The following is a 12224-nucleotide window of genomic DNA, read 5'->3' as shown; positions in this document are numbered from 1 at the left end:
CATGAATTAAGCCATGGATGTCATGATCCTGGTGTATGTGTTTTTGTCCACTGTTTCCATTGCTGATTATGTTTTGCCCATCGAGTAATATGGTGACATTTATACACCCTGGCTGTGCTGGGAAATAATATGCTTAAATAAAACTAGAGCAACACTTATGTGGACACCTTTGCTTTCATTAGTATTGGTCTGAGAAATAACTCACCTCCGATCTTTTATGTTTATTGCGTTATGAGATGTGACTTTATTAAAAAAAAATATAGGCATAAAATGATGTGCTGATTTTTTTTTTATAAATACAACTCGATCCCTGTTATCTTTTGAAAAAAAAATGGCAAATTTCAGAAGACATTAAATTGAAATCTAACAATCATTGACAATCATTGCACACTGTAATATTTCACCCTTTCATTAAAATAAAACAAAAAGGATAATATTTGTTAAAAATCCATGGCAATTAATATAATTAAACTTAAAAAAAAAGAGTTTACTTCACAAAATAATTTTATATATATATATATATCTTACACACACACACACACACACACACACACACACACACACACACACACACAATATGTCTTCAAATTTGGTCACTTTTAGATATTAACATTTCTACATTTTTACGGCACCGTGACCTATGCTAAGTGGAGGTGGAGTGCTTATATTACGGTTTACCACCATCAGCGCACAAACATCTGGCGCCCACTGTTATTGCATTCTCTGTTCTATATTTATATACAATATGGCTCAATAAGAACATAAAATATGTTACTAGCCACATCTTTATATTCACTCTCCAGTGCAACAAATTTCAGTCCTTTAAAGTACTATATATATATATATATATATATATGTATATATATATACATACATATATAAATATATACACATACAATAAACACACGTTTTTTTGAAATGTGAGGATTTCTCTTTTATTCTTTTATTTAAAGTTTTCTCTATTAAAATTTAACTTAAAAAACCACTGCTATGCGTCCTTAAGCAGCAAGTACCTCACTACTCATTTCTATTCTAATAGGGATATTTTTTTCTCACTCCCTCTTTTGCCCAACAAGGCCATATGCAATCTGCACGTCAACTTCCTTCATTAAAAAGATCTAGCTACTGTACTTTCACAGATTAACAGACTGGTCAATCTCCAGTTGTGCTTCAGAAAAACAAACACCAAAAATCCATGTGTTTCTCCTGTAAGTGCAAAGCAACATCATGTGCAGCTACATTGGTCCTAGAGTTACAAATTCCATCACGATCAGCACTACAAGCTATGGAGTCAAGGAATTCAGTCGCCAGTTTCATCCCCTGCCTTCTCTGGAATGGCCTCCAAGCTTCGTCTAGGCTTGGGCATCTCCGCATTTCCAGCGGTTGCCTTATTCAGTCCGCAAGACAGAGCAGCATAATGAATTTGCTTTAAGTTCTCCGTTGTCTCTGTTTTGGCATACTTGAGAAGATCCGCCTGTCCCTGTAAAAATTAGAATAATCTGGTTAGATTTTCCACTCACCATGGTTCGGTTTCTCAGAATTATTATCTAGAAGAACTGGGGCAACAGCACTAAGTGTGTTACAGCTATATAGACTACATTTCATAGATTCTAGTCGGTGAAGTGCCAAGCTGGTACACGCCTATACATTCCTCGGGCCGATGATAGTCATGTTTGCAGTATCGTTGCAGAAGCGTTAGCCGATTAATGGTTTATAACGCTCCTCCAACAGTCGGGATCAGGTGGCTGCATCTTATGTGCTGTTTAATATTTCCCGATCCCACAAAAGCATGTACACACTGAGCTATGTCTGCAGTGTGTACAGTGCTCACAAGCAGCTAACAGGAGGTCATGCTGGGGACACAGCACTCGGCTGATCGGGAGAGTTTAATCCAGTCAGCCGCTGTTCGAAAAAGGGCGTGTACCATGTTGGAATACAAGGAGTGCAAAGACATTTATTATCTTTGCATGCAGGGTAAATACTGGCTGCTTTTACATGTAGCCCACAAATGTTGGATAGCTTTATTTTTACACTGACATTTATTTATATATTAAGTTTGGACACGCCCCTCCCAAATATAAATCTCTCTACACATTTTAAATCACCTGCAGTGCAACATGCTTTTCCCAAGGTGCAAAGGTACTTTTTTTTGCTTTTCTCCCAACTCAGAATCAGACCCAATATGGTAATGATGTATAAACAAAATATAAAGGGGCAGAAACCTTACTGATGTTAAAAAGGGTTGTTTTAGCGGACAAATCAATTTTGCTTCTCCCAATACATAAAAAGTGTTCCCCCAGCAAAGGCTTCCCCAAGCAAACTTATTTAACAAGTACTATGGTGGTACTTGTATCACTTAGTAGTCATACAATTGCTATACTAACACATCTATAAATCTGCTTATAACTGATCATAACTATTAATTATTAAATGGATTGTTCTCAGGAGAAAAAAATATTTGAATACATTAGTTCAAATAAACATTTTTTTTAGTACCATAAGTGGATCTGAAACCTAAATCTGGGCTTTCGCTACCTTTTTGCATACTATAATTTGTGGCGATAAGATATATATTTTTTTATTTAATGAAAAATAAAATAAAAAAAATGTCACCAGGTTTGCTAATGTCAATAACAAATATGACCTAAATTGTGTCTCTCTATAAGATTGGACAGTGACTTTTTCTCATAAAAAAAAAATGAGCTGTTATGATTAGATTTAGTTCGTATTATTACAAATGGGAATAACATACATCTGGACCACTTTGACTACAGTTCATTCATCACATGTTTTTCATGGGAACTGATTTTAGTACTGTCCTGGCGTACTTAAGTATAACATATTGTATATACAGTAAGTGTAATTGGGTTCTTCGTCATTTTAATGTGTAGCATAAAGTACCACAGCTGTATGGTGTGACACAGAACAGAGCAATGTGTTGTGGCCAATTATAATTATACAGGACAGCACATGGAATAACAGAATAGTGAATGATGGTAAAATGTCCTGACTGGGGCTTGGCAGGACTGGAATTGCACCCCCTTCACTGGATAGCCACATAATGGCTAATTTAACTCATTCACACAATTTTTTTTTTTTAAACGTTTTTATTGTATTCAATGTAGTACAGTGTTAAATGTAAATGTTACATATAAATATAAAACATTGTGTTACAAAAAGAATGTCAATAAAAAAAACAGTGAATACGTATTTTTATGGGGAATAGGATCATTCACACACTTTAAAGGTAATAAATGATTTATTTGTTTAGCAGTAAAGTAACATTACATGCAAAGAAGCACATGAAATCAGCCCTAGTGTGTATGTGTGTACAGTATGTACATGTGGTAGGGATTGGGAATATAGGGGTTTATGTAATAGGTAGCGAGCTGCAGCTGCTGCGGGAACCCCTGTGACTCTTCCAGTATTTTTAAAGCGGCAATCATTTTAAAGGCAAAACCTTGCTGGTTTGCATTAGGAAAAGAGAGACTGAATGAAATTGAAGAACTTCCACTACCAGCATCTCTTAAAGGCTACCTACTCTACCATTGACAAACTCTACAGATTGCTAGATGCTAGTCTGTGGTGGACTAGTCTTCTTTTAACCCAGCGCTACGCATGCCAAGGCTCCACTTTTTTCCTTAATACTTGTTGGTAGGAAGATGGTGGCACAGTTTTCACACATGCAGGCTTCCAACTACAAAATACCTCCAAGCTTTGATATATCTTTTACAGCAAAACACACAGTCAACTTCTTGCTGCTAGCCAGGAATGACCCTACAATGCTATTCGAAAGCATGAGCATTATAGATAAAGGTTTTCCTCCATAGTGGTGCTGCTTACATTAAAGAAAAAATTAAATAATGAAATGACCAGTATACCCTCCCAATTATTCAGCCCAGCCCCTACTTCACTTTCTGCATGACTCACCTGCTGTACAGTTTTGTGTGTGTTGCAAAATGTAGCTTTATAAAAGGACATAAAACTATGCTGAAAATACTGTATGTACTAGGTACAACCATACAATTATCCAATTTTCTCTTCTATAGCCCAAACCATTAGTTGTTTTTTTTTATTACGCTCTTCTGTCATACACACTTAAATATATATTTCTCAATTTCCTCTAATTAAACACAATCAATTTAAGTTTATCTACATCAAATTTCCCATTACTTCCTTAGGCATAGAAGTTTTTGGATAATATGAGAAGTGATGCAGTGATGAAGTACTGTGTGGGGCAGAGAGATCAGTAGTAAGACTTATTAGGAACAATTTTTTTCATATTCTAGCTATAGTAATTATGCTGCGAAAGGTAGAGAAGAACATGATCCCGTGATGAAACCTTTGGTTATTTCTTTAAAGGAGTACCTCGATATTTAAGAGCTCATTGATAGCAGATTTCAGATACCAGAGCATCCTAAGGAGGTGGATGACTAATAATCAGGCATAGGAAATACACATGCTATATTCATAAACCAGGCACAGAAATATGATTATTATTTCACTCCCGTTCTAACACTGAAGGAGTGTCCCAGTCATGGTGATGGTTCTCTAGAGGGTTCATCCTATGGGGAAGGGGGGATTAAATTCATGCCTGCCAAGGAGTCCATTTCTACCATCCTCAATGCCAGGAAGACACAGTACCTCCAGGCACATTTTTGTCTGACACCCTCTTGACTATTTTCTTTTTTAATAGTTTCACTCTCAGTGTATCTTCAATAATAGACAGCTGTAACGGGAGAGCAAAAATGGCTGCTGATAGCCATGTTGTGTTTAGTGATTTTATCAATGTGTCAGGCATTAGGTGGTGATCATGCATTGCATTAGATTGTACAAAGGAATGTGGAAAATAGATACACCATAAATCATCTCTTTAGGTATATACGCATGTGTTCGTTTGTTATACCTTTCTTATCAGTATTTAATGAATAGTGTAGTTGGAAAAAGATTTATACCCATATTTGTAAGTGGTGTCTGGAGCCTGATTGTCATCTTTGAATCCAGCCCCACGTATGGAAATTGAGGCTCCTGGATCCAGCGTTAACCATTTATGTCCTAAGTAGATGAACTAACGAGCAAGTTAAGTGTTTATAATATACTTTTACTTTGCAATAAATGTCTTTTTAACTGAGAAATTTGTTTGTGTGGCTTGATTAACGTCTTTGTATACAAGAATCTTATCTTGTTCCACTGAGAACAATAGTATAGTAATTTATCTTGCCTTATGCCTTACCTGTCGCAAATTCTTTCTACCTGTGCTGTGGGCAGCTCTGGTACAACACCTCTTTACACTCTGCCTTCTCTCATTTGTATTATTTATTTCTCCTTTATGGTATATTTTTGGGTGCCTAATGTTTTCCTTCATAATTTCAGTCAAGTCAAAATGTACTTATTTTTTGTTTTATATATACAAAAATATGTAACTTCCACTGCAAGTCATGAAGTTTCAATACAAATCGCTACACTTATATAATACCCATAGTCATTTTAACAAATTATAGCCTAATCAGCATAACTGAAAATAATATCATAGTCTCCAACATGACCCATTCCACCAGTCACAAAATTCTCTGCTCCTGGACTTCACTCTTAATTGATTATTGCCGTCACCTGTGCTGAAACACCCTTCTCACCAACTAATCAGTTCAACACAGGTGACTGCAATCCTATATTAAGAGGGAAGTCCAGGAGCAGAGCATTTTTTACCTGTTGGAAGGGGTCTGTAACATATTAATGTGGTTATGACTACGAATTAGGCAGATTAACGGTTAATGTGGAGTGATATATGCTTCATAAGCCAGTCCTTTGTCACCTGGCCATGCCTAGTGCCCAGACTACATACTTGGGGTCACTCATAGGGCCGTATTCAATTAGAAGCGAAAAGTCCGTTATTGGCGATAATTTATCGCCGATTACATCATTTTCGCAATTTTCACTTATCCCCATATTCAATTTCAAAGACTTTTCGCAGGTGCAAAAAGTCTTTGTAAAAGAACGGGGATAACTTTTCACCATAGAATAGGTGGCGATAAAAAGTGCAGAATTGGGGTTTTGGGCTACAGACTTTAAAAAAATACCCTGCACCCCTTTGAATGTCTCTTAAAAGTTATCTGTGTAAAATTTTTTTTTTTTACAAAATTCAATAGGATACCGCCAAAAAAAGTGGTTTAGTTTTGGGGGCGAAAAAAAAAAGTTGGGGGACAAACTTAAAAACTAGCAAAATAAAGTCAGGGGGGGGGTCCCCAAGTATGCGGCAGGCATTTTCTAGAATGCGGTTGGTTGTGGCAGGTGGATTTTTGAAGAATTTTAAAACTTCGCTTTAAAAATATGCTTGCACCCATTTTCATGTACCCCAAATTTGATGGGACTAGTTATATTTCCCAAAAAATTAAGCTAAATTATATTCTTCACCACTTTTTAAAGACGCATTAAGCACATGTCGCGGCCATTTAAAAACCCCAAATACCTTTAGCAGGCCAATTCGGGGGTACCCATAGTGATCCCCCCATGTCAGACCATCTTTTGGGGGGTGACAGGCTGATTTCCCCAAAAGTGACAGGACTTTACGATACTTAACTTTCCGCCGGGACCCGTTTTGGCCAAATCCTAATTGAATACAGGGATACGCGGGCACGCGCCCAATACTTTATCCCCAGGAAAAACGCTAATTGAATACGGCCCCAAGTATATTATGTTTCATTAAACAGAATACATCAAAGTACCTATGTGGTAAATACTGCCTATAAGGAGACTACAGAGATAATGAATTTCCCCTAGGCATCAGTATAATGTCATCATGTAATGAATCTGCACAGTGAATAAATACAACGGCATCCTGGTCCCCCAGCGCCTTTCGGTAAAATAGAAAATTATAATGAAACCATGCAGTAAAACGTACATGGAATTACAATGGACCCTTGTAAACTTTGAGTGTCTACATTGCAATGCATTGCTTTTCGGTTTGGGTCCTTGCAGCCTTTTAACAATCTCCACCTGCATCCTGATGATACCAGCTATCACACACAATGCAGCCAATAACATGGAATAACCGCGTCTTACTGGCGCAATAATAGAACTGCTATTATACATAACGAGCAGTGGCAAACGCAGGATTTCTAGAGGGGGGTTTCCAAATGCTTGATTTTAGAGTGAGTGTGGCCAGTCCATGAAGACGGTAGAATTAGCACTTAACCAGCTTTAATATGCGTCATACAAAGTGTATTGTGTGTCTTGTGTGTCATAATTCCAGCATGTACAGGACCAGCGATCACAGTAATCCATTAGATGCGGCAGTAAGCCATCCTGCTTGAGCTGAATGTTTTCATTTTAGATGTGAGCACCATTCCAGAGTATTAGAGCAAGTTCGGGAGTCTGGGAGCAACCTAGCACTGCCCTGGACATAAATGTACATATCGGGCTCTATAGCAGCACATCCCTAACAGTGAATGTTTTCCAGATCTCCTAGATGGGGCACAGGTTATTTATTACTAGCTGATACATGTTAAAAGAGCCACAGGTAGTGCTAATTATTTCATTTGTGATAGTGAGAATAGCATGCAGCACTTGTAAAATTCTATTATATTACTATTTCTATTGTAGTCATGGTGTGGGCTGGGGAGGGGGGTTTCCAGGCAGATGGAAACCCCCCCTGCGTTTGCCTATGAGGAGGGCAAACTTGCTGCAGAGCAACTTGAAGTGTGCCCTGCTGAGTGTGCTCTCATGGAATACAGAACATGCTTGGAGATGCTATCAGGCAATTGCTGCAGTAGAGCAGCAGGCAGCCAATGCGAAGGCTGGATAGGAATACTCATGAATAAGATTATCAATTAAAAGAATATAATCTAAAATCCTCTGGCAACAAGGCATTGTCACGTTTTACACTAACATTTTTATTTTTATACTATGTTTTCTTCCTGAAGTAAAGAATTCCTTTTTATTTCCCCCTCGAATTCTGTACAAGAATGTACAAGATATAATTGGGCTTTTGATAATAAACAATAATTACTGTATTAGTGCTCCACAGCATGACATACAGCTCAGCCGTAAGAAATGTACAGGGATGCATACACTGACCTCCTTCCATTTATTGTATACAGTACAGTGTCAAACTACACATTGGAGACCCCTTCTATTATCTGCTAGATGCTTTTATGTCAGATAGTTAGGTGGCCACTGCTCCAATTAAAGCAGACACAGCCACGCTTTAATTCATACCAGACACATGATGAAAGGCCTTACTGAGGCATGTCATTGACATTTTACTCTACACAGGGACCATATGAGGATCAAATGCCTATTCTTGTTTTCTTGTCCTTTTATGAAGCTATCCTGCTTTTTGTAGGCAAAGTATTTTAAGTAACGCGAGAGAATCGGCATACAGTTTAGTCAGTGTAGATGTGGTTTTATCTGCCCTGTAATCAGTAATTTTCTATTTTCTTGCACAATTTTTATAAACATGAGATAAAAGTTGTTTTTTTTTGTCAACATCCTAATAAAATCCAGGTTCAACTTGTGAGCAGATCAGAGCCTATTGGGAATACAGTATTTGTGCTATCCTGCAGGGGAGCTGTGAAAGAGATTTCCAGGGGGGAGATGTGTCAAACCTTCTAAATAGGACAAGTGGAAAAGTTGGCTATAGCAACTAATCAGCTTCTAGCTATCATTTTATAGAATGTACTGGATAAATGATAGCTAGAAGATGATTGGTTGCCATGATCAACTTCTCCAATTGCCTTCTTTAGAAGTTTTGATACATCTCCCCCGCAGTCTGTTATTCAGAGAGTGTTGAAAACCTGTATCTAGGAGAAATTTGTAACCTTAACCCTGCACCATGTCTGGCACATGTAAGTCAGTGTGTTCACTTGATGTTGAGACTGACTGAAGCCAGGTAGACACTATAAGATATGTTGCACAAAATATCATTCTGAAGTGAATCGGAAAGATATATTACGCGTATTGTATAGTGTATATGCTCTATTGCGCATGTGCACCATCGCATCGTACCATCTGCTGTGCTGCACAGTATATGGGACAATGTAATGAATGACGCCATGCTGCTACATGCAGCATGGAACAATATATTGCGCTGTCGTCACCGGATCATATAGTGTGTATGGCGTGCGCAATATATCGTTGTGCCATCCACTGGGTACACATCGCATAGTGTGTACCCCAGCTTACAGAAAGCTACTACTGTCAATATTTATCACCAGGAGAGGGCCTTTGATAAACAAAAGCATCCTGAAGTCCTAAATCCCCCTCAGTCTGTAGCTTTAAAAGCCCCTACACACTAGACCATATCTTGAGGGGTTTGGCCAATTCCAACACATTGGAATGACAAATCGGTCATATCGTCTAGTGTGTACGAGCGATGCCGATGCGAGCTCCCGTGGACCGTCCGTCACATCCTCAGATCTTTTGTACATGCAGAAAGAACTGTAGCCAGTGACGCCATGCTTTAGTTTGCCTCTTTTCCCTCACAGCCCACGAGAACAAAGTCTCTGTTACCTGCAGCCCTGTCCTCACACAGTCACCAATGTAAGCAGGCTACCACACCCCAAAAGGTCTCCTAAATACTCTGTGCTGCTTTGAACAAATAAAGTAAGCGTACACGGATGCTGTGTAGCTATAGATTATTTTAGCCTTATCTTCTTCATCTCCTGTACGATCGTGTGCACAACAGATGTTCCAAATATACATAAATACATTGCACATCCTACAGGCAGAACTTGAAGAGGTCTCACTAGCTGGTGAAAGTGCCACGATAAAAGTTCTGGATTACTGAATAAATTTATTCTTTTACAAAACTAGATATCTTGACTTTTATCATGATATTGTGCATTTACAGTACATTAAACAGCAATAAAAATGATGGATAGGTAATCATATGTTTTTAGTAATTATACAGAATAAAGGGCAACAATGCATTCCTAAAGATAGATGTCTAATATGGAATTTCAAAAATTTGTTTAGAAATGATCATGTCATCTGAGAGTTAACCAATTAAGGACAGCAAAGTCTGGAATAGTTATTAAGGCATAAATGCAAGAAGGACAGCATTAATCCATGTGACAGGTCAGTATTAGCACATGCTCTGAATATGCTATCTATTTTGTATCTGCAGTCAAGGCTGATGCTTGCTTTACATGTCTGCACTGATGGGCATAAGGATGAAGTGTGATGGCTGGAGGGCAAATATACTCTGAAAATGTATTATCTGCAAACAAAACTGGGATCAGATAAAGGTCATTGAATGGCCACAGAGCAGAAAAATAATCTAATCAGCTGCATTGCCAAGTTGTCAAATTCCAGCTAAGTGAACGATTAGATCTTCATATGAAAGGCAATTTGGTTATACTACAGTATATACACACAGGAATATTCTGACTTCCAACAAGTAGATAACAGGAAAAGAACAGCTGCTTACCCATACTCGGGTATAAGCACTGCGGAGGGCAATGCAGAGGTGAACGCATTCTTGTTTTGCCAACAGATCTTACATGTGTTCTCACTGTGCATTCTCCGTAGCTGAGCTCACACATCTATGGGTGATTCAGAATTGTACGCAACTCAGTCACACCTGCAGCCGGAGGGCGACCTGGCGGGTAGCAGGGCATTCGCACCTAGTTAAGGATAACGAGGGCGTGTTGAGGGCATGCAGAAAGAATGGCATGTTAGGCAGAGTTGTGTGTTAGACGGAATCGGGGCTGTTGCAAGTGCGCACTAATAATGATGACTGCTATGAAACCAAGCGTACAGGTACGGGGGCATGTTGGTCACATAGATGCGTTCAACTCTGCATATGGCTAATATCCACTTTTTTTGTCATACTATGCTCTAAAATTAAGATTTCCCCTCACTGGAACCAGGCCTGCCAAGAGCTGTGGCGGGCCTCAGTAATAGGGGGCGTGGCCTAATAAGGGAGGCGTGGCCACACCCCCTTGCCGAGAAAAAAAAAAAAGATTTGCAGCCTCGGCCCGGCTCAAAGCCAGGGGGGGCACGATCAGTGTGATCGCTCCCCTGCACAGGCATAGGAGACTGCTGTGGCTGCTGCTCAGCAGGCACAAGCAGTCTCCAAATGCAGCTCAGCACACGCTGTGTGCTGGGCTGCTGTGAGGGGGGGGGGGGCGGCGCCGGACCCGGGCCCCCGCCGGGCCCCTCAGGAAGCCGGGCCCGGGTAATCTGTACCCACTCCCCCCTCCTCTCGGCACCCCTGACTGGAACTAAAGGATTCAGGCAAAACCATTATAAACAGCCTCAGAGCTTTATTTCTCCTGTTTAATGACAGTACACATTTGTGTTCTCCTGGCATCCACCAAACTCAGATTTGCCCGTCAGGCTGCCAGATGGTGACATATGACTCCTCATTAAATTTTCTTATAAAAGAAATACTATTGTGGCACCACACGCTGGTAAGGGGGTGTCTTTGTTCCTCTCAGCCAGGGCCGGAACCAGGAGGGTGCAGGGGGGTGGGTCTGTGCGATCAATCCCCTTTGTAACACTTCCTACCTGCCTACCACTACCGCTGTCCACTGTACAGTAGCACATAATGCAGGGAGAGAGGACCCTCCGTAACCCAGCGTGGGAGCACAACAGTCTGCTCTCTATCCCTGCTTGATTTGCAACTGATCCGGGCCCCTCCAACAAGCCCAGGTACGGGTATAGAATATGACCCCTCTCCTCTTGGCACCCCTCATTATGTGCATCCACTAGTAATGGGTGTGGCTGAAATGTTCAAAGACACTAATTAGAAGGGGTGCCCGCATTCTTTTAGACATGTAGTGTTCTGCAATGACTGCAGCTGTCATTACACAATGTAGAATCATTTGAAGCTGACGGAGGTAATGAGCATCAATGTAGCTGTTTTTTTTTTTTTTTTTTTTTACAGTATATTTTTGCATTACAAACTAATTGCTAAATGTCACTACTTTGTTCCTTCTCCTCCTCAGAGTACCAGAGCCCCAAGGGATCTCCTGGTTTAGAAAAAAAGAAAAACTTGAAGTTCACCATATTAAAATCTCTGTGATTGCGGCTTCTGTTTGGTAGTCCTGCTCTTTCCAACTTCCACAGTGCCACACAGGAGACGGCCCAAACAGTTATTTTGCTAAGGCACGGGCTCCCAACTACTGTCCTCAAGGCACAATAAAGCTGGCCACACACTAGACCAACTTTCATCCAACTAGTTGATTGGTTGGAATGAAAATCTGGTAACGTATGGGAGTAAC

General features: G+C 39.7%; 1 protein-coding gene across 1 annotated transcript in view; it reads right to left on the bottom strand.

Annotated features, from left to right (window-relative positions):
* Window positions 1-248: 248 nt before the first annotated feature.
* The window catches only part of PLCL2 (phospholipase C like 2), a 252714-nt gene continuing 240738 nt past the window's right edge, over window positions 249-12224 (bottom strand). The window contains exon 7 of the mRNA XM_088463343.1: window positions 249-1480. Within this exon, the coding sequence (XP_088319469.1) occupies window positions 1301-1480 (180 nt within the window). The 3' untranslated portion in view covers window positions 249-1300. The remainder of the gene's footprint in view (window positions 1481-12224) is intronic.

This window comes from Taudactylus pleione, unplaced genomic scaffold (assembly GCF_031769625.1).
Source record: "Taudactylus pleione unplaced genomic scaffold, aTauple2 ptg000053l, whole genome shotgun sequence".
Taxonomy (NCBI): domain Eukaryota; kingdom Metazoa; phylum Chordata; class Amphibia; order Anura; family Myobatrachidae; genus Taudactylus; species Taudactylus pleione.
This window is presented reverse-complemented; position numbering and strand designations above follow the sequence as displayed.